General features: G+C 38.0%; 1 protein-coding gene across 1 annotated transcript in view; it reads right to left on the reverse strand.

Moving 5' to 3' along the window:
* NSMCE2 (NSE2 SUMO ligase component of SMC5/6 complex) overlaps positions 1-24,026 on the reverse strand; it is a 228,221-nt gene that overhangs the window by 123,068 nt on the left and 81,127 nt on the right. The window contains exon 4 of the mRNA XM_004431073.3: positions 22,852-23,005. Within this exon, the coding sequence (XP_004431130.1) occupies positions 22,852-23,005 (154 nt within the window). The remainder of the gene's footprint in view (positions 1-22,851; positions 23,006-24,026) is intronic.

Raw genomic sequence — 24,026 nt, forward strand, 5'->3', positions numbered from 1 at the left:
TTCAGAATCTGAAAGCCTAAGGGACTATAAATAATTCAGTAGAATTTCTTGCTTTCTGACTCCCTTGATCACTGATTTCACTAACTCTACTAATAGTTCAGGGATCCTACTCATCTTTAACTAAAAGTTCCAGATTAGAGGAGTATAAACAGTAGTTAAATCGCCATAGAAGGAACATATTAAAATCTAAGCAGAGGCAAAGATGGGGAGGGATGAATAGTTGAAGCATGAGATTTTCAGGGCAGTGAAACTATTCTATATATCATAATTGTGGATACATGACCTTATGCATTTGTCAAAAACCCATAGACCATTTGATCCAGGAATTTCACTTCTGGGTATATAAAGAACTGAAAACAGGGACTCAAACAGATATTTGTATACCAATGTTCATTAGCAACATTATAGCCATGAGGTGGAAACAACCCAAGTATCTACTGACACATGAAGAGATAAAATGTGGTCTGTGCATACAATGGAATATTCTTCAGCCTTAAAAAAGGAATGAAATTCTGATACACGCTACAACATGGATAAACCTTAAAGACACTGTGCTAAGTGAAATAGGCCAGATACAAAGGGACAAATATTGTATAATTCCACTTACATGAGGTACCTAAATTAGTCAAATACATAGAGACAGAAAGCAGAACAGTGGTTACCAGGGGCTAGGGATGAGGATGGGTAATTATTGTTTAATAGGTACAGAGTTTCAGTATGGGATAACGAAAAAGTGCTAGAGATGGATAGAGATGGACAGGCAGTACAACAATGTGAATATACTTAATGCCACTGAACTACAAGCTGAAAAATGGTAGAAATAGTAAATTTTGTGTTACATATATTTTACCACAAAAAAAAACTACAGAACAGTATAATACAAAAAGCGAATTCCAATGTAAACAATAAACTTTAGTTAATAGTACTGTATTAATATTGGTTCATCAACTGTAACAAATATACCACACTAATATGCAAGACGTTGAAAACAGGGGAATTGGGGGGTGGGCAGCATAATGGAAATCTCTGTACTATGTGCTCAATTTTTCTGTAAACCTAAAACTGCTCTAAAAAAAAAAGTATTAATTAAAAAGAAAAAACTAAGCAAAGGAGGTTGCTCTGTAGCAAACTTCTTTCTTTCATATACTGCCCTGTACTGACTCCACAGTGACCGTTTCCTTATCTGGGACCCTGAGCCCCCTTGTCTGGATGCTGAGCCCCCACCACTCAGCCCCCTTGCCTGGTTCCAGCCTCCCTTCCTGCGAATTCTGATCTCATCTCTTTAAAGTTCACATATGCTCTAGTCCTAGAGGCCTGGATTGGGGATTTTCTTACTCCCACGGGCCCTGGATGCGATTACTATTACCCAGTCTACCTTGTTCTGACCTATGACTTGTCTTGACCTCACTGTTTGTGTATATTCTGGCTGGAAGCGACTGGCCTACTACGGACCATTGGTACTCTAAACCTTGATACAGTTCCCTAATTCTGTCTTCCAACGTTGTATTTATCTTGCTGTAAGGCCCAGCCAAACCTAATAATAATTAAATACAAAGAGTGCTTGGGAAAATGATATTGGTATGAAATGGTAATATTCAAAAACATTTCTTAAAACTAGAAGTAAAGGAGTTTTTACTCAATGTAAAATGCTTCTCTATAAGGCTCTTAGGGGCAGAATTTTACGCCACCTTCCAATTTCCTGCCTTAATTCTATGTTCACAAAGTGTCCTCCATGTAAAATGCAAGAACTGGAAACCTGAATGCCCATCAGGGAAAGATAGTTCAAGTGTACCAGATATAACACAAGAGGGAATGGTCAGAATAGTGACTAATTGTGAAGCACAACTCCCATCTAAACGCAGTTAAAAACAACAAATCCCGGGGGCCAGCCTCGTGGCTTAGTGGTTAAGTGCATGCGCTCCGCTGCTGGCGGCCCGGGTTCGGATCCCGGGCGCGCACCGACGTACTGCTTCTCCGGCCATGCTGAGGCCGCCTCCCACATACAGCAACTAGAAGGATGTGCAGCTATGACATACAACTATCTACTGGGGCTTTGGGGAGAAAAAGGGAAAAAAAGGAGGAGGATTGGCATGGAAGTTAGCTCAGGGCTGATCTTCCTCACAAAAAAAATAATAATAAATAAAAATAAAAGCAACAAATCCCAACACCATGTGAGCCAAACAAAACTCACATTTCAGGCTAATGTGGCCTGTAGACCTCCAGACCTCTTGTAATTGGGAGAATTTTATAACGAGAGAGAGAGAAGAAAAGAAAAGGGAAGCATGAGTGCCTTATGTGGACTCTACTACTTATGACACTAAATTTGAACTAAATTACTCCATAAAAATGTTTATTTTACTAAAATACTAGAGAGAAGCTTAGGCCTATGAAGAATATGGGCATTCAAACCACATTTCAGAATGGCTAACCCTTGGCCAAGTGAGAATGCAATTAATTAGAGGACTAGTTTCACGTGCATGTAGAGATGTAGATAACCCTACGAAGGCTGAAAAGACATCCTTCTATGGCCTGATTCATTTTGCTTTCAGCGTCCTGAAAGGGAAATTCGTATGGCGGAGAATAAAAGCTTAAAAAGAAGAAAAAGCACAAATGTTCAAGATTTCTTTTTCATAAAGGAGTCTACCCTTTCAAAGCCAAATACTTAAGTTCTTTTGATTCTCTTTTTATAAAAGGGAATTGACTATTATCAGTTATCATTTACCACTAAATGCAATTTTTGGATCAGGAAATATTATTACACATTGAGATTTTTTTAACAGATTAGAGAATGTTCTTCACATTAAGTCTAGGACATGAGTTAAATGCAACCAAGACTTTGCTTGCCTACTCTGAGCATCTGAATTAGCAGATGAATTAGAAAAAGGCACTTTCCTCCAGGCATACTAGGTGCATGCCTTGGAGATCAGAGCACAGGCTAGGATTTAGTCACCCCTCATCTCCTCAGCCAGCTGCTTTTGTGTAGCGCATAATAAACTGCACCACTGAATACAGCAGACCTGTCCTATCCCACGGTTACAAATGTTATTTTAATAAAGGGATTATTTAGATTCTGGGGCTCAGTACTTTCTAGCCCACAGTGTCGCTTTACCTGAGCAACCATCCCAAATTTACAAACTATCTAAGATGTCAACATAATTCATACCATGGCAGTGACTTTGAATGGTCTGACATTGAACCACTTACCTGAAATCCTCCCTCCCCTCCAACTTCAGCCTGGCTAACAACCTCACAGCCCACTTGACTCTTCCCACCTTGCTGTCTGGAGAGGTGCACGTAATAGCCTGGCTAGGACCTCGGCCGCCCACACAGCTGCCTGGCTCTCGTCGCTCCAGCTCTGCGGGGGCACCCTGTCAGCTCCAACCACATCCCTGAGCTTCTTCATTACCCAAGAATGGCCTCTTTTATGAGATTCTTCCCACCTAATTCACCCAACTCTGCAGAGTAGATCCAGAAAAGCTCTGACTAGTGCTACTCGGAAACAAGTCATAAAATCTTACTGGTATCTTTAAGTGAATTTGTGTCAGCCTCTCTAACAAGGTAAGTCAGTAGCAAACAGGCTGACTATGAGCACTGAGAATGATTCATATATATAGTAACAGATACTGACAATGTTAATTAAAATATTTAACACAAAGGCAGGAACTAGTATAAAATATTTAGAAAGCAACAGCCCTCTCTTCTTCAAAATTACATATATAGATAGATTCTGCCCACTTAGGACAATCAATTCATAAATATTCACAGAGTACTATGATGTGCAAGTAATTGAGGGAGGAAACAATGCAAAGACGCTTAATAGAATGACTATATTTTTCACACCAAAACTTGTACATGCTAATGAGATAGAACAACAGAAACTAGAACTCGCCTGAAAATTAAGGAATATAAAGTCAATGAAAATATCCAATTATCCAAAATTGCAAAGAGCCGATAATGTAAGGGAGACAGACAGAAATATTCTAAAGAATAACAAACAATATGAAACAGAATAAGAGTAGTTTATCTGGGACATATAAGTGGCAAAGACCAAAAGTTTTAATAACACCTGAGCTGGTCAGTCTGTAGGAAACAGGCTCTCCCACACATTTGTTGATGGAAATCTAAGTTAATATAATCTTTATGAAGGGCAATTTGTCCTCCATAGTACAATTTAAAAATTCACATATGCTTTGACTCAGCAATTTCACCAGCATTTATCTTTCAGACATAGAACTACTTGTGTGGAATTTTTTATGTATAAGACTATTTATTGCAGCAATGTTGGTAACAAAGAACAACCATCCTCATCATCAGGGGACTGGTTAAAAATTATGAGCTACTGGGCCGGCTCCGTGGCTTAGCGGTTAAGTGCGCACGCTCTGATGCTGGCGGCCCGGGTTCGGATCCCGGGAGCGCCCCGAGGCACCACTTCTCCGTCCAACGTGAGGCCGAGTCCCACGTACAGCAACTAGAAGGATGTGAACCTATGACATACAACTATCTACTGGGGCTTTGGGGGGAAAAAACTGAATAAATAAAATCTTAAAAAAAAAAAAAAAAATTATGAGCTACTATGTAGCCATTAAGAAGAATGAGGAAACCCTGTATGCACTGATATGGAAGAATATCCAAAATATATTAAGTGAAAAAGCAAAGTAGAACAGAGTGCCTAATATGCTCCCATCAAAATGTGTGTGCATGGGCGCGTGCGCGCGCACACACACACACACACAGATTTCTATAGGGATACATATGAAGCTGGCAACTGGAACTGCCTCCAGGGAGGCAAAGACCCTACTTTTCACCACATAGTATAAAATTCACAAAGTACAAAATACTATGTGCATGTAATACCTAATAAAAAGATAAAAACTCTGCAGAGGGGCAGGGAATATATATATATAAGAAGCGCCACAGAGAGGAAGAGACTATCTTGAGCAGGAGTGGTCAACAAAGGTTTCCCACAGAAGGCATTCCGAGTGAAATCAGCCTGGGGGAGATGGCTGTGTAAGGCTGGGAAGTGTCCTGGAGGCCAGACTGGTGAGAAGAAACGAACAAGAGGAAGCCCTTCTTTGTCTGCAGAGTAAGGTGGATCAGAAAAGAGAGATTAACATTATGCAGACACAGAATGCTACACTTCTCTGATAGTACTTCTCTTCTGATGGGTCATGGGCATGAATATAAAATGTAATGCATGCACTTCCGGAATGTCTACTATGAGCCAGGAACTATGCTAGATGCTGAGGACATAAAAATCAATGAGACGCAGTCCTTGTCCTTAATGAGCTCTCTATCTGAGGAAAATGCAAACCTAGGAGAGTAGAAGAGGAATTCCATAGAGAAAATCCTGACTAGCAAATATCTAAGAGCAATTATACATCCATTCCACATGATGCAGTGATAATGACGGTGATGATGAAAATAATGGCTAACACATATCACATGTACTGCGTACCAAGACACTGTCCTAAGTGACTTTCATATATTAATTCATTTAATCTTCACAACAACCTTACGAAGTAGGTATACTGTTATTACGCCATTTTAAAAGAGACAGAAACTGAGGCACAGAGAGGTTTTTAAAAACTTATCCATGGTTACACAGCCAGTAAGAGGCTGAGCGCAGACTTGAACTCCAAAAGTATGGCTCTAGAACTGAGCTATGAACAACTGCAAGTGGCCCTGAGAGAACAAGCGCCAATCTCAGGACAAGAACACCACTTCACATTTATTTGTGCAGTTCACAAAATACTTTCACCTGTTACCTCATTTTCACTTTACAATAACGCTGTGATGTGTTCGCTTTAAAATGAACACACATTCAAGCTATTAAAATAAATGAAATAATAAAAGCTATTATAAATTCTCAAAATTCCCATCACCGAAAATAACTGAAGCAGTAGCAAAGTTTCTCTCAAAGAATTCTACAGAAATTCACCACATGGTAACATTCAGGTTAGACCATGTTGGGCAAGCATCACTGCTTTCATAGGAAAGGCAATGACAAACTAGATAATGAGAATCATGTATTATAAATGCCAATTCAACAGTGAAATACTGCCTTTGATTTACTAAATTAAAAATTATGATTCTTAAATTCTATTAATTATATAATTATGTTGAGCACTTTGGCAACTGGTATATGTTTAAACATTGTATTATTCAATTAGCATTAAATAAAATGCATTTTAATCAATCCTTCTCCTTCTCAAAATAGTTTACATTGTTTAAATAGGACAAACCAGAACAGAAAGTTTGAAAAGCAAATTTACCTGTCAAATTTAGGAAAGGAAATTCCCCAATTTCTTTCTACCAGCTTAGCTCTTAAACAGATCCAGATATATTTGTAGAAAGTACCAGTTGACATTACTCAATGGGGGTTTCCTTACTTTTGTTAATTTTGGAGTTCCTTGTCAGCAGGGACACACAATTATTTGCTTCTTTTTTTCAAATCAGTTTGTGTCTAAAGTGAGCACCTACTCAATGTAAGTGAAATGTGCACTGCCCTTACAAAGCAAAATAAATGTTCTCTACTCAATTTTCCAACCAAAGTACACAAATATCTGATGAAAGAAAATTAAACCTTGGCATCATTGGAGGGAAAAAAAATTTGCCAACCATCTTCCCAGCATAATGTTTTCTACAGAGACTTTCCAAAGTATTATCTCATGCTCTTTAATATTTGCCACTTTAAAAACTCTCTAATTAAATAATTACCTTCTCGGGAAAACACAACTCACTCCTAAATTGAGTAGGATTCTCCCCTCTGCACTTATTCAAATTCTACCTCCCCTTCAAAGTCTTGTTCAAAACTCCTTTTCTCTATGAAGCCATCACCCTCTGGTTTCAAAGACGTCTCCTTTCTCAGGTGTTAATTACATGAATCACATCCTGGCAGGTGATCATTTGCCTCCTCCTAGTCTTTTTCTGATTCAATAGCGCTCAGTCTATATTTCTCTCACGGCACTTATTTTGCTTTGAATTACAGTTATTTTAAATATCTGTTTCACTGCTCTACTAAAAGGACTAAGCCACATCCATCTGTGTACTATCTGACTAAAGCCTGGCCCTTGACACATTAATAATAAATACTTGTTAGATTGAATGGATATGAATTTTGCCCATCCTATAAGAGTACAAAGTTCTTAAAAGGAAAGAATATGCCACGTTTCTTTTTTCTCTATTTCTAAATACCTAGCCAGAGCCAGTCACAAAACGGCCACTCAAAGACAGTCAACAAGTACTGCGTAAATAAATCAGTTGTAGTTTAGTCTCACTCATGTTCAATTATCTCTTCAGCTGCTTTGATATCTGAATAAACACGTCCCTGATCAAACAGACGACTCAAAAAAGTGAGATTACTTCAAATACCCCTTGCTTTTGAGGGCTGCACATTGAGAAGAGAGGGTTAGTAACACACACACACACACACACACAGCCAGTGTGGTTTCAGTAGTTAAAAACTGATATTTGAGTATTCAAAATGAACAAAAAATATGAGCAGGTGTGGCAGACTGAAACCTGGCCACAGAACTTTCTATCTCCTCCCATCACAAGGCCTAGTCGATTCTCTCACACCTTGAATCTGTGCCACGGTAATTGCTCTGACCAATACAATGGCAAAAGTTAATGCTGGGCAATTGTCAAGCCAAAGCCTCGAGAGAGATCATCTGCTTCTGCTCTTGAGGCTCTTATCTCCCTTCTGCCACTCTGTGAACAAACCTGAATTAGTCTGCTGGAGGATGAGACCACACGGAGCAGGGACAAACAGTCCCAACTGAGCCAAGAAGCCCCAAGCCAATCAGGCAACTGACCACAGACGTGTGTGAGCCTAGCCAGAGTAGCAGAAGAATCACCCAGCTAAATCCAGTCCAAGTGGCCCATCCATAGAATCACAAGCCAAATGAAGCGTTATTTTAAGTCACCCAATTTTGGGGTGGTTTGTTTCACAACAAGCTAACTGAGACAGCTAGAAACCCATCACCACCTAATTTAAAAGTGAACACTTACATGGTGTCACGTACTAATTTCTATTCCACAGCAGTTTTGAACTTTACAGTCAATGCAAATTGTTCCTCTATGTTTAATATTTATTTTTAAATAATCTTAAAATTCTAATGATTAAATAAAATATTCTAATTATGATTAAAGCATAAGTTCTAAGCAAAAAGTAATTGCTAGCTTTTTGAATGATTTTTAAAAAACTTATTATCTAATAAATGAGTACATCTCATCTCTATCCCCTTATGAACCATGAGGATTTTTTTAAAACTACACAATGTGTTTCTTGCTTACGAAATTGGACAGGGGAAGCCAGGTGTGATCTCTACTCTCCATTGCTTTAAATACCCATATCTGGGAGGGGCAAAAGAAGCAGTAGAGAAAACTTTTTTTAGCCCTGAGCTAACATCCGATGCCAATCCTCCTCTTGTTTTTGCTGAGGAAGACTGGCCCTGGGCTAACATCCGTGCCCAGCTTCCTCTACTTTATATGGGATGCCACCACAGCATGGCTTGACAAGCGGTGCATCGGTGCGCGCCCGAGATCCAAAACTGTGAACCCTCGGGCCGCCCGAGTAGAGTGCTCGCACTTAACCACTATGCCACCGGGACGGCCCAGAAAAGCAAACGTTTCATCAGTACTATCGACAAGGTGTAGAAACGTAGAAAATCAAAAACAATGGCTAATTCTACCTCCCCAATCTCATTAAATTATGGAATTTAGTTTACAAATTTTGAGATATGAATAATTTTCAGTTTCAGATTGAGAAGTTTATGCATCCTTGGTAATAGGAAATTCAACTATGATAAGAAAATGATGCTAAGAAGTGAAACTCTTTCTCTCTTTCATGTTTTTGGCCCACATGCCCCTTGGTCCTCCTTCCAGCCCCCTGAGCATTCCTCGCTGGCTCTTCTTTCTTCCTCTCCTTGACTCTCTTGGACTCTTCCCCTTGCACGGGTCATCTACTCCCATAGCTCCAACTATCACTTGGGAGCATGTGAAGAGCCTTTTTCTCCCTCTCTTTAGCCCTGGTCTTACATCAAAGCTTTCCTCATATCCAACCATTTGTTGTAAATCTATGCTAAAACCTAGCACGTTAAATACAATATCCTTGACGTTAAAGTCATCCTCCCCATCTGAAGACCAGCTCTTCCATGAAACATTTTGCTGCTTTTAATGGTATCACCCTTTTCCCAGTTACTCAGACTAGAAACCCTAGCCATCTTCAACTCCTTATTCTCCTATGTCTACTGTTGTTATCATTTTAAATGAGTCGACAAGTCCTGTAGATTTTACCTCCACAATACCTCTTGCATTAATTCTCTTTTCCTATTCCCCCATCGTAACTCAGGATATCATCAATACTTGACTGGACCACTGTAACAAGACGGCTTTCCATCCCAATTTACCCTATATACCACAACCAGATGTATCTTCTTAAAGTTCCAATCGAATCAGATGGCTCACCTAATGAAAAACTTAATGCTCCCCATGACTTACTAACTAAACCGTCCTATTCAAGGCAACAAATAACTTCATAAATCAGCCTCAACTTACCCTTGTGATCTTATTCCCCACGTATTTACACTCTAACTGCATTACTTGCTGGAACTCATGTCCTGTTCCTTTTTCTACTTCTCCTCATGGCTTACAGTATTTCCTTACCCAGTAATGGTGATCAGAATACATATACAACATTTATACTGCTTTAAAATTTAACATTATATAAGCATTTTCTAAACATTTCATTTTTTTGATATATGATTTTCACAAATCTCTTCATTATTTCTAAATTTTCCTATTGAATATCACTGAGAAATATCTTTGTATTTGCATTTTGGATTATTTTACTAGAATTGATTCCCAAAAGTACAATTACAAGGAAAACATTTTAATGAGTCCTGGCACACATTCTGTACTTTTAATATTCAATTGATTATCATTGTATTATGAAAACTTAAGCTTGATCCTCAGATGCAGTTGGTGCATTTATTAACTACAATGTTGGTATTTATAACCTATAATTCTAATACACTTCTCCCAATCTTCTGCTCCTTCAGAGCCTCCTATTCTCCTCCTCCAACTATGACCTGCAGTCTTCAGCCCATGCAACTACCAGAACTCAGCTGCAGGCCACTGGCCATCAGAGCAAAAACAAAGAATAGCTCACCACTTCTCGAAGCTTGGAATTTCGAAAACATAATAATATACTTCCTATTTTTAGAGGTGGGGTCATGGGGGAACTTGCTATTCGAGTCAAATGAGTCAGTCAAGAGGAGAAGTTAATGTATTTCAGTCAGTATGTCTGTGCTGGCAGGCACCATCACCAAAAGCAGTGGACACAGAACATTTTATTTTAAAGGACAGTATTAATACATGTTCAAATATCAGATTACAAATTGGATATTTCAGTACTGGTTGCCATTTTACACACTATTTAAACAAAATAATTAGCATATTTCAAATACCATAAACTTTGCCTCAAATTCGTCTTTTTGCCAATCTCACATGCTAATCTTCCTAATCTTTGTTATTAAATATTCCTCTCCAGATTAAACTTCTTTAAAGGTCCCACATTACGGATGTGCACTTACTGTGCACTGGAGAAGACTCCTTGAAGTCAGTGATATCTGCATTAAGGCAGAAGGATGGGTGGGCCTTAACCAAGTGAAGAGGGAGGGACTAAGTAGAATATTCCACGAAGAGATCAGCACGTGTGAAAGTCTGGAGGTAAAAGAGAACACAATACTTTCTAGGAATTGCCAAGTGTCTAGATCAAAGGGCTAGAGAGGAGAGTGGCGAGCAGTGAAAAAGAAGCCTAGTGCCAGAAGGGCCTTCACTCCCGGAGGGCAGTGGGGAGCCTCTGAAAGACCACATGGTGGACAACCATGACTAGATCTATACTTTTGAATGATCACTCACTCTGGCAGAAACTGGCAGGGAGCAAGTCTGCAGCAGGGAGCACATAGGAGGCTGAGGGTAAAATCGCAAATAGAGCAGTAGTAGCAGTGGGAGGAGAAAGAAATGGGGAGGGGACTAGTAGAGGTTTTCAGGAATGGGACTAGACAGCACATCTTGTTAACTGGCTAAAAATCCTTCCTTATCTCTTTGTAGGAATAATTTTTTGCTTTTGGTAAATGTTAAATAAAACCACTGTGCTCTGAAGCACAAGGAAAATATACCTAGATAAGCTACTACTATATTTTCTTGACTCTCCAATACTATCAAATGTAAGAAGCATTGTCAACTTAACACTTTGTGGTGGTGATGGTGGGGGCGGAAATCAATGCTACCACATAACAGGAGAAATAGAGATTGTTAAGGCTGATGGTTGGGGGAAGGAATTAAAAGTTCTTGAGTCTGACTTGTAAGTTTCCTGCTTTATGCAACTGAAATGAAGTCAGAGAATAGCGTCCCCCTCGGGGAAGAGGAAGGAAGTACTATCCACCAGTAAGCACCCAATGGTCAAACTGGGCAAGGAAGGTTGCCAGAAAGTCTGGGAACACTTCCAGCCAACTGGCAGTCACACTTTGTACTCAGAGCATGAGTGCTGCCCAGGTCTGCCAGGGAGGCTTTGGTGAAAAAGGACACAATGCCTTACCTATCCCCTCATTCCCAGGACTAGTGTGTGTCAAAAGTATCTGCCGTAGAATATTGGCCCATGGGAAAAAAGTTTCCATGAACTAAGTTTTGGCCCCCTTTTGTAGCCTTCCATTCATGCCCCACATATATATGAAGCACTGGTTCCCCACCAGGCACTGTTCTAGGCACGGTGGACAGTACCAACCAAGGCAGACACCTGCCTGCTCTGACTGAAACGACATTCTAGCCAGATGCAAACTACATAATGAAGACTAAGGAATCCCGTAGTAAAGAAAATTAATTTCTTTGGCTCTGAAAATGTCATTATTTTATTTTTTAAAATAAACCAACTACATATATTTTGGAAAACTCAACACCCTTCACCAACCTCCAACCCACTCTCTCATTTCTTCCCCAAATGTCAAGTTCTAAGACCCTGCAATCTCAAGTGACTAGTTTCCTTTTTCTCTCAGTCCCCAAACGTTAAATTACTTGCCTATGTTCCTTGTGCCTGGCACAGTGCTCTGCATATAGCAGGTGCCTGTTCTCTAAAAAAATATAACTTGAAATAAGGCATCTAGGTGATTAAAAAAAACAAACTAACTAAATAGCCGGGCTCAAAGAGCAGAGCTGACTCTCTCCTTAAATCGAACGTCTGTCTACAAGACAATCCCCATATATCCAAGGCCCACACAGCACACAGTGTAGCTGCAGCTCCATCACATCTGCTCACAATGCATACGGTTTCAGCAGACGCAGGATGGCTCATTATGAGAACAGTGCTGCTCCTGACACTTCGCTCTTTGCTTCCCTATCAAGAAAAGGCTGCCCAAACTAACAGTGTACCGAAAAATGATTAGCTACCTTATCAATATTTTTTGTTCACATCCTTGTCAATGACAGAACATTCCTTAACTACTTGCCAGTCTAGCGATAGTTTATCTTTCATTAAAATCTCTTAATGCTTTAACAAAATGACTAAAACTCTGAGCTTGTTTTCCTACACTTGAGAATTTATTCCAACTGCTAACAAGTCATAAAATGTATATCCCTTGAAATAAAAATTATTAAAGTAAATGCCTTTAAGCAAACTAAAAAAGATCAGGTAACTGATATTTGGGGAGTATATTACAGTTTATAAAACACTTTCACTTTTCATTTTTAAATATCTGATTTAATCCTTATACAACTCTGTGGGCTAGATAGCATTATTATTATATTACCCATACTTGATAGAAAAGTAAAACTTCATTGATTTGATCAAAAGACACAAACTTACTTGGCTGAGCCAGAATCTGAACTTATACTTTCTGATTCCAGATTCCAGGATCTTTCTATGGTTTGCACAGTCTCTATCCTTAACACTGTTATTAACATATCCAGCTGATTAAATAAATAAGTTTAAAAAGTTATCAAGAAAATAGGCTTTCATGACTAATATAAATTTTAACAAATACAAGGCAAATAACTCTGAAGGAAAATACTTGAGTAAACAAATACACAAATACGCTCATTATTAAGGCTATCAATTGCGCATATGAATAGATACCTTTGTTTTAGAGCAATTAAGAAATGTAACGTGGGGCTGCCCTGTGGCGTAATGGTCAAGTGCGAGCGCTCCGCTGCTGGTGGCCCTAGGTTCGGATCCCGGGCGCCCACCAACACACTGCTTGTCAGGCCATGCTGTGGTGGTGTCCCATATAAAGTGGAGGAAGATGGGGATGGATAGCCCAGGGCCAGTCCTCTTCAGCAAAAAAAAAAAAAAAAAAAAAAAGAGGAGGATTGGCATGGATGTTAGCTCAGGGCTGAAATTCCTCACACACACACAAAAAGAAATGTACCATATTTCCACCTAAATAAGGTTAAGTGAGTAGATGTTAACGAGGTGCCAAAAATCAGAACGTAAGCTCCATGAGCACAGGGGCTTGCCTCTTATTCACTGCTGTATTCCCAGCATACTCAATCAACTCTTCTTGAATGAATGAATGCGAAGTATAAAATGGAATATAAAAATGAGGCTTGAAGGGGAGGAAGACCTATCCTCTGCCCACTGAGTCCCTTCTGGCTGAGCTATGAATTAAATTGACAGGAGACAGAATAAGAGGAGAAAATCAAAGCTTTATAACATGTATACATGGGAGGGACCCAAGGAAACTGAGTAACTCGACAAAATGGTAGAGGTTCTCATCTTAAATACTATCTTCAGCTAAAGACAAAGGAGGATCTTGGGGGTGGGGAGAGTCAGTTATAGGCGATTACCAGAAAAGCAGAGTAAACAAGAGTAAGGTTATTATGCATATTTAAGGCCTCACTTTCAGCATTGACAAGTTTCTAGAGATGAGGTCATCCCCCCTTCATCCCAGTACAGAGAGGGAGACACCTTTACAAATGGAGATTTCCCTTACAAATGTAAATGTTTGGTAAACAGAACTTTGATAAGAATGGGCTTAGCAAAGACCCTCCCAGTCTACCCATACCCAGAGTTATCTATGGTGATGGCCTATCCTGCTGACAGGCCTTCTATCTTAAATCCTTTTGGGCAGTTAGTAGGGGGGGAGGTCAAAGTTTCTTTCAGAGTCTTCTGAGCCTTTATTGTCTTTAGCTCGAAATAATCCGCATACCAAAGTGGCACATCTTGGGGCAGCCTGCCCTGAACCTCATCAGGCTCTTAGATACAGAAGAATAAAGTTAGCTTATATTCAAACCCAGGACACCAAGTACAATGTAATTTGTTAGGTAATTACTGAGTAACTTATATGTGCCTATAACAAAGCTGTGTATGTATGGATCTTTCCTTTTAGATAATAAACTGCATAAAATCTAGAATTAGAAGTTAGATTTGTATCCTCTAGAGTGCCTAGCTAAAACACTTTTAGTAGATAAGTTATTTTCAGCCCTGATTGTACATTAGCATGACCTGAGGAACTTGAAAAAAAAAAAATGCCTAGAGCCCCATCAGACACCAACTAAACCTGAATCTCTGGGGGTGTGATTGAGCTCTGATTTTATTTTTAAGGTTCACAACTGATACTGATATCCTGCGATGGGTGAACACCACGACTGTAAACCAATGGTTTTCAAATTCTGGCATATAGGAGAATCACCTGGAGGGCTTCTTAAAATTCAGTCCCAACCCCAGAATTTCAGATTCAGTAGGTCTGGGGTGGCACTTGAAAATGTGCATTTTTAATATGTTTCCAGGTGATGCTGACACTGCTGGTGTGGGAACCACACTTTGAGAACCACTGCTGCAGACCATCCACAATGTTTTGAATGAATTAAAGAATAAATGTAGGAGATACATGAACAGAAAAACATGAACATTATATGCAAAATTTAAATATAAAAAAGAAACTTCATATTCAACATCATTGGTCATTACAAAAACAAAAATTAAATCCACAAGGAGATACCATTACGTACTTACTAGAATGGCTAAAATTAAAAACAAAACCAAAATAACCCAAGTGCTGGTGCGAGGGCACAGCAACTACAACTCTTAGACACTGCTGATGGGAATGCAGAACGTACTCCATAATGTCAGTTTCTTATGAGTTAAAAATACACTTACCATACGAGCCAGCAATCCCATGCCTGGATATTTATCCAAGAGAAATTTAAACTTATATTCACATAAAAACCTGTATATGAATGTTCATAACAGCTTTATTCATAATGGCCCCAAGTTGGAAGCTGAAATGTCCTTCAACTGGTAATTGGATCAATAAACTATGGTTCAGATGGAACACTACTCAGCAACACAATGCAACAAACTGCTGATATTAGCAATACTACAGATGAATCTCAAACTCATTCTGCTCAGTAAAAGAAGCCACTTAAAAGGCTACATACTGAAAGATTTCAGGTATGCAACACTGTGGAAAAGTTAGAACTATATGGAGAAGAAAACAAAATAGTGGTTGCCAGGGACTAGAAATGGGGGGAGGTGTTAACTACAGAGGGGCACCCATTTATACACATCTAACAAGCATAAAACTTAAATCATCCCAACCTCAGGAAATAATAACTTGGAAAGATCATTATTTTCTTAAGTATGATGTACACCTCCCTAGGACACTTAGGATTTAGTCTTCCTATTCTAGGTTCAGGCTGCTCTCTGAGCACAGATGTCATCACACTCTCTCAAAATAAGCCACCATGAGAGAAACACCCACAGTTCACAGTTTGTGTTTAGACTTGCTGCTGACTCATTTCTCCCTTGATAACTGAACCGTTCTTTCCTAATAACTTTAATTATAGCCATCTATCACTCTAAAGCTTCTCCTTTCCTCGGGAACGTATTTGTTATCCTTGTGACCTCCTGACTGTGAGACACTGGGCAAATATGTCACCTCCAAGATTCAGTCTGCTAAAAAGAGAACCTGCATTTTTCATGCATTTCTCTCCCGCACGTGGATGTCATGAAGATTAAGAGAGATGATGTATGTGCATGGGATTATTGTTGTTATGCTTGAAATAAATTTCATGGAACTTGTTCTAAACTTGTAGTGTAATAAATATCCTACTCCTCTTGGCCATAACATAGCAACTACTCACACCGGAAAAGGCATTCTTAGGCACTATTTATCGAATGCATTGTCAAAACCATGGGATCTGGAAAAGGAGGATCCAGTTTTAAGTCTCACTCTCTTACTTACTTTGTGACCTTGAGCAAACTACTTACCGATTATAAGTCTCACTTTTTTCTCTATAAAACAGATTACAACTACATGTTTCTCTAGGGGCTACTTTGAAGGCAAAATGAAGCAAACATAAACTACTATATAATGTCTGATATGATTCTTACTCCCTGATCTCTAAGCGAAAGTGATCAAACAAGAGATCCTCTCTCAGCTAGGTAAAACAGATTCTCCCAGTGTCATCAGAGGAAATCTATGATCTGAGAGACCCAATAAATTGTTCACTACTTAAGAGTGCTATGACAAATCAATTTTTCAAGAGATGAATGAAATGCTTGAATTGAGAGAAAAGAAAACCACATAGGAGTGTTTTCAAAAGTTGAAAGATACATATATAGGGGAAAGAACACGAGTTTTGGTGTCACCAAAGTTGGCTTTGAATTTCAGCACTTAACAATCTTAGGGAAGTTATATTACCTCTCTTTGCATATTTCCTAACCTATAAAATGGGTACGGTTATCTTGTAGAGCTGTGAAAAATAATAATGTATATAGAGTATGCAAGTACCATACCCTGTGCATAGGTAGGCACTCAGACAAACAATGCCTATAGTTATTCGTTAACTACCATACGTACTACAAAGCCTGGCTACTTTATTATTACTATTTTCCAAAAGGACTAGGGCAAACCTAAGGTGAAGGCAGAGTAGATGGGCGTTTTTATTGCTCATTATAAAGGGCATTTGAAAAGCTAATTTTTCACTACCAAAGAGCTCCTTACTAGCTTAATGCCTTGACTAAACTTCCACCTCAACAGAATCAACGTAATTTGAATTAATCTTTTTTCCTTCACTTATTTAATTATTTATTTGGTACCTCAAATCTGCTTTAAAATGTAAAAATTCCTGGAAAGTAACAACTTTATGAAACAAAAGAGGGAGGATAGTTACATCTCTCCCTAATGCTCCCTCTCTACCCTTGGCATCTTCTGTCTTCTGGTTCCACTGTTTACCAGCTTTGTAACCTAGGGCATATCACTTAAGTTCTCTGAAGCTGCTTCATCATTAAGATGGAAATGGTACCATTTAGCTTCCCTGATGCAGGTAAAGACCTAGGGGAAAGAGAGACTGCATGGAGTGGAAAACACAAAGAAAGCATAAGGGAGGAAAGAGACAAAGAAGAGAGTCAGACAAATACTGACACACAGAAGAGGAAGAGAGAGAGTGTCAAATACACAAAGAATAAAAAATTTGCATAGGGCAAAAATTTGACTCAATGAGCATAAGTCCTCAGGCCAAGGATGCAATCTAACCTGAAAAAGTCAATCCCTGTTGTGAAACTTATGATTTTAGCACTTTCCAACAATTAATGGTCATCTACCAAGCGAATGGTGATGGGTTTGTCAACATCATCAAGGAAAAAATGAAGATCAATGGAGGGCCACAGAGATGAAAAAACTGTCTGTAGAAGAGCCAGCAAACTTAAATTTTTATAAATTTGCTTAATGTTCTAAGCAGTCACACAAAGTGAGCCATACTCATTCAATTCCTGAACATGATGCTACGATGGTATTAAAAAGTGTATATTACTATATACACTATACATTTGCACCAATATATCACTATAAAGGGTTATATACACAAAATCATGCACGTTGACTTTGAGCAATTTAAAGCATTTTCAAAGACACTATAAATTATTAATCTTTGCTGCTGATTTAGATCCCAACCCTATAAATGCTAATTTCCCTCTTATTCTCTTCTTTACTGATGATATATTATTGATGGGAAAAGAAGTTTTATCCTCAGACTGCCTTCAATAGGTTCTGACCCTCTTTTTCTAGTTGACTAATCTGTTCTATAAATATTAACTAAGCTCTTATTATGGGAGGAACAAAAGGAATATAGAGATGAATAAGAAATTATTCCTTCCTTAAAGCGTCTTGGGCTTTGGTTAATCACAGGCCAGTAATACACATTGTTAGAATACACAGTTATACCCTATGACAAAGAGATTTATAGGTTGAAGAGTATCAGGATTAAGTCAGGTTGGTCAACACTTTGCCCAGTTTAAATGCACTCAACATACTTCTAGGCATGGTCAAACATTTTCCCTCTTGGCACCACCTTTGTTTCTTTCTCATTTGTTTCCTTCTGGGTTTCAAAACTCACACACGCCTTCCCAATCTTCAAAGGTGCTAATCTTCTCTATAAACCCAACGTTCACCTGCATCTGGGTCAGGGGCTCCCGTTCCTGGCCCCTCACCACAAAATCTCCATCTGCTTTTCAATAGAACCCACTAGGCTTCTACTATACATTCCCAAATGACATGAAATGCACATTCTGGCCTTAGTTTGAAGTATCTTGAAAACAAAACCATTCCTCTGAAGAAATCATAACCTACTGTTAACTGGGTACATTAATGCTGGTGTCCCTTATTAAGTGCCTAACAAGGCACTGAAAATGGTATTATGAGAAGGTACAACCAAAGGTCACAAACTGATAGTTTTGTTTGCATAATGTTTTAAAAATCTGGTAACTGAAAAATAATCAGCAAGATATCTGGGTTTTCCAAAAGAACCTGAAGATCAGGCAATACTGGGTCCACACTCACTCATAACAACAGACTGGCACAGGTGGCAGGTGTCTCTTTTCAACAGGGCATAAGCTCTCAAGTGTATGACAGTTCTCCTGAAAGGTCTCATGACCATCAAGGACCTGTACTATAGGTGCTATGTGCCTGGACCTCATGCTGGCATTCAAGGAACACAGCAGTAAGCAAGGATCTCTCATACCTCTCCTCTTTCCCACCGTAATCCTTCAGCAGTCTTTCCTGCTGGGACTGAACCCAGCCGCAGAATCTTCTTGAACATGACAGCTCCAGGCAGCCCCTATCAATTGACTGGCAATATTAGCAACACAGATAAAATAAAATTCTATTTTATTTTATAAATAAAATAGAGATCAAATCTGCATTCCTATTTTGACTGTCTTCATTTAGGTCCCACATTGTATAACATTTGTTTTTCACATTTTTTTCTCTGCTTTTGATTTGATACTTGCTATTAATGGTTCTCACATTATTTCCTGTTTGTACATATTGTCTTCTCCAAGTACTGAGACTCTGCCTTTTATTTATCTCAGAGCACCCACTGCAATGACTCACATACAGTAGGCACTCAAAGTGTTCTGAATGTACCCGAGACAAATGTATGGTATTCATGGAAAGATCTAAAGTTAAAAAAAAACAAAAAACTGCCCTTGTTTCTGATTATGGTTTAGACCAGGGGTCAGTAAACTTCTTCTGTAAAGAGCCAGATAGTAAATATTGTAAGCTTTGTGGGCCAGATGGTCCCTGATGCAACTACTCAACTCTGCCATTATAGTGTATAGCACCCACAGACAGTATGTAAATGAATGAGTGTCTATATTCCAATAAAACCTTATTTATGGACACTGAAATCTGAATTTTATATCATTTTCATTTCACAAGATATTATTCTTCTCATTTTTTTCCCAACTAATGAAAATGTAAATTAAATGTGAAGTAAAGAATGTAAAAAACCATTCTTAGCTTGCAGGAGGCAAGCTGGATTTGGCCCAAGTGCCATAGTTTACTGACCTCTAGCTTAGATCTGGGGTTCTCAAAGTGAGAACTTCTGGTGGTCTGCAAGATCCTTTCAGCAAGTCCAACTACCTATGTGTGAGGCCAGATTTTCTCTGTATACTTCAACTAAAACAATGTACCACAAGAGATTGAATGCAGAAGCACGTATGAGGATCCAGCTGCCTTCTATTAAGCCAGAAATTGAAGAGATTTGTAAAAATGTAAAACAATGCCACTCTTCTTACTATTTTTTCTTTATGTTTGGAAAATATGTAGTTATATTTCATAATCCTCTTTATGATAAATGTAATGGGTTTATTATTGATTTTTAAAACGGATTAATATTTTTTAAATTCCTCAGTTTTGATTTCTAATGATAAATGTCAATAGCTATAACCCACGTAAACAAAAGCTCTCTGGGGCCCTCAGTAAATTTTGAGAATGTAAAAGGATCTTGAGACCAGACAGTCCGAGAACAGGCTGCTGAGCCACAGCTGGGTTAACTTACTCCTGCGGGCGGAGTGCGCTTGGGCAGCATGGCGAGCAGTGCCTCAGGTCGCCCCACAGACAGACCACCTGATTTCAGTCTCCATCTTGACTTCTCTCCACCTAAGAGCTTCCTGGCATTTCTTTGATTAGATCCTAATTTGGTAAAATTTAATCCCACGCAATTCATGTTCTCATATAACAAAGTAGGTGAAAACGTGGTAGTTATTTTCATGAAAGAACCCTTCAGATATGTGCAGACCATATAAACACTTAAGCTTTTACTTTGCCAAAATAGGCAGCTTGAAATAAGTCTCTCTCCTTGGCTTGTATTTTCCAATCCTTAAAAAAAATTGTTATTGTAATTTCTTGCCTTTGGAACATATCTCAAAACAAAAAGATTCACTGGCTCCTTTAAAAATCATAGTACCTTTGACTTGGCTCCATAGAAATTGTGAGAGCCCAATACTAATCAGCATCCTCATAGCAGCATTAAATCTAAAGAAATAAAATCCACTAGAGATGGTGCAAGTTTAATTGATAGTACTAATAATAATGCACTAAAAATTACATTTTGCAAGTAAGGTATACACATCTTATAGAGCATCTTAATAGAGCATTAGTATTTTGCTTGTTCTGCCATTTGAGATTTAAAAACTTTTTAAAAGAATACTTTAGGAGAAATAAAAAGGAAAGTTGTCTTAATTCCAGTGTTATCATATATAGGGAAACGTTGTATAAGGAAGCGTTTCTTTCAATATAAATTTATTTTATAAGTTTATAAGTTTAACTGTCTATCCAAATGATGTGTACTGCTGGCCTGGGGGAACTTTTTCCCCCTCATTTTAGAGAGAATTGAAGAAACAACAACCATGATTCCAACATTTATCATTTTGTTGAATTATATATTCTTATTTAGAAAGTGTTTCCCTATGAGTATATGATTCTAAAAATCTTTATCATTTTCCCTTATGAAATAATAACTTTGTAAACAATAACAAAGGAGGAAGACATTTATATTTTTGGATATTTATCCTTCAATCTTTATTATAAAATACCTAAAAAAATCAGGAACTACGATCAGATGGTAAATCTGCTATAATTTGTGATTACTGACTTCAAGTAGTAAAATAAAATACATTTGGCTATTTTGACCAAAACCCAAATTGAAAATCACCAGCGTCTTTAAGATTAGAAAGCCACTAGCAAATTATTACCTGTTTTGAGAATTATTACCCATCTGGGAGAATAGTGCAAATTATATTAGAAAGATTTTGGTAGCTGTGATGTTCAGTGAACAAAAAATAGACTTAAAATGTGGGAAAAATGCTTACTGTTTGAATCCACAGTAAAAGCAAGAGTCCCATCATGATTGCAAAACATTCCAAATTGTGAAACTTAAGTTATTTGTAAAATAGACAAAAGTAAAGCAGCTTCCTCTGTCATTTTTTGAGATCTCAGCATCAATTTAAAGAAAATGCTTATATTTAAAAGAAAGCCTATTTCAAAATACGAATTCCTACACTGAGTACAAATATGGGCATGAAGTAAATTCATATCTCAAATCACCCGACATTCCTGTTCCACATGTACGCAAATGAAGGTGATGTGAAACTAAAGTTAAAAAAAAAAGTTATTTGCTTCACTATTCAACTCTTTAAGGAATAAAAGATCCTCGAGCCTAAAAGAAAGAATGACGATGCTAATGTAAAAACAAACAAATTATATAAAATTGTTATGTGGATTACACGGAAAAAGAGGAAAAGAAAAGATATATGTACTTCACTGTGTAGAAAAGATATACTTCTGTCAAATACTGTCTACAAAATTTTTTTGTCTAATAAATAATTTTTCCCATTCTCATTTTTAAATCAAAATTATGTTCAGTAAAAAACCTGACTATAATATATATGCTGACTGACAAATAATAATGTACAACTGAAATTTGAAGGTTATAAACTATTATGACCTCAATAAAAATTTTTAAAAACTTGAATATAATAAAGTTTATTAGGAAGATAATAAATTTTAAAAACACACAGAATTTATACTATCACAAAGATAGACGAGATCGAGAGGATTTGGTCCACATTTGAGAAGAAAAAAATAGTCTGAGAAAATATTGCTACTACTCCTCCAAAGCAGCAGAACTAGAATCAAAGTAGTTACTTTAAAAGCTTGGCACAGCAGTTTAAAATTTGAACACCACCATTGTTATTTTAATAAAATAGTTTTCAGTTTTATTTTGTTTTCCCAATTCCCCTCTCCAGCAGTGGGACAATACAGTGTAACTTTCTCCAGCTGCTGGGGAATTTTCTTAGCACTTTGTGGAAACTGTTGGCTTTCAGAAATGGACAGGCTGATTTGAACCAAAAGTTAGACAAAATACAAAATTGCAACAACAATAAAAAGTAATTTAGAAAGAGGATCAAGCCAAGCAGATAAGCAAACTTTATAAATCAGTTTTCTGGGACTGGTCATCAAGTCAGTTCCCTAATTTCAAAAAGCCAAACCAAAGCAAAGCATGCTGACTTACATTGCTTCTTTAATTCTTTCAGCTGTTGTTTAAATTGTACAAATTTTTCATTATTTTGAAAGTCTGCATCAGAATTCTTATTCTGTAAAGCCAAAAATTTCTTCTCCACTAATAATTTTAGATCTGGTATTTTTTCTGGACGTTCTTCTTTTACCTGAGGAAGACGATAACATTACGTTAGTTAAATGTTAACAATAATACAGTTTTGTAACATTATTTTTATCTCATTTCATCCAAATAAAAATACTATAATGAGGTAGAAAACAGACTTCCCCTAACAGAGAACCAGAGAGGTTGGGACTTGTTCCCGAACAGACAGCTAGTAAATAGTGGAGGCAATCATTCATCCCATCTATTCTTTACTTGCTTACACTATCCCTTCAATACCCTGCTAACTTGCTGTCTCTTGATAATAACTGGAGAAAAATCTCACACCAGTGCTACTGTGTCCTCCAACTTCACCAGAACCGGAGCATCAATGGCTTCTTCCTTTTATCCAGGTCTGCTCAGTCTCCTCCCCTGCAACCCAAGTGGTTATTCCATCCTTCATTCTCTTCAACTCTCCTCTTCTCTGGCCCCCTGCCCCAGCAGGTAAGAGTAGTTCCTACTTCACAAAAGAAGGGGAGAGTTCATACTTGAACTTCCACCATCTGCTGCCACAACAAGGAATAAGGCAACTCTCAATCTATATCCTTTTCTTCCCCCCAATATTTTATTATAAAATTTTCAAACATGCAAAAAGGTTGAAAGAATGGTATTTTACCATTGATCTACCTCCTAGATGCCACAATTAACTTTTTGCTGTTTGCTTTATCACACATCCATCCACTATCTGTCCCTCTATCCATCCTCAGTCTTATTTTTAAGTTTGTTCTTAATCCCATCTTCTTCCTCTCCTTCAGAACAAACTTCCCCTTTCCATATGCTCTTTCCCCCAAAAATCGTTAAATTGGCTCTTTACTTCCATATTTTAAAACAAACAACTTTTTATAATCCCTGCCCTCTCCCCTCGGTTATTTTCTCTTTGTAGTCCAGCTCCTTGGAAAAAAATCATCTGTACCCAGTTTCTACTTCCTCATCCTCAAATTTTAGCCACTACCATCAAGCTCTGGCCTCAACACTTCACTGCAATTGCTCTTCTTCTTCTTCATAAATGGTCCCTTGAATCAGTGGCC

This window comes from Ceratotherium simum, chromosome 23 (assembly GCF_057802395.1).
Source record: "Ceratotherium simum simum isolate JZ-2026a chromosome 23, ASM5780239v1, whole genome shotgun sequence".
NCBI classification, from domain to species: domain Eukaryota; kingdom Metazoa; phylum Chordata; class Mammalia; order Perissodactyla; family Rhinocerotidae; genus Ceratotherium; species Ceratotherium simum.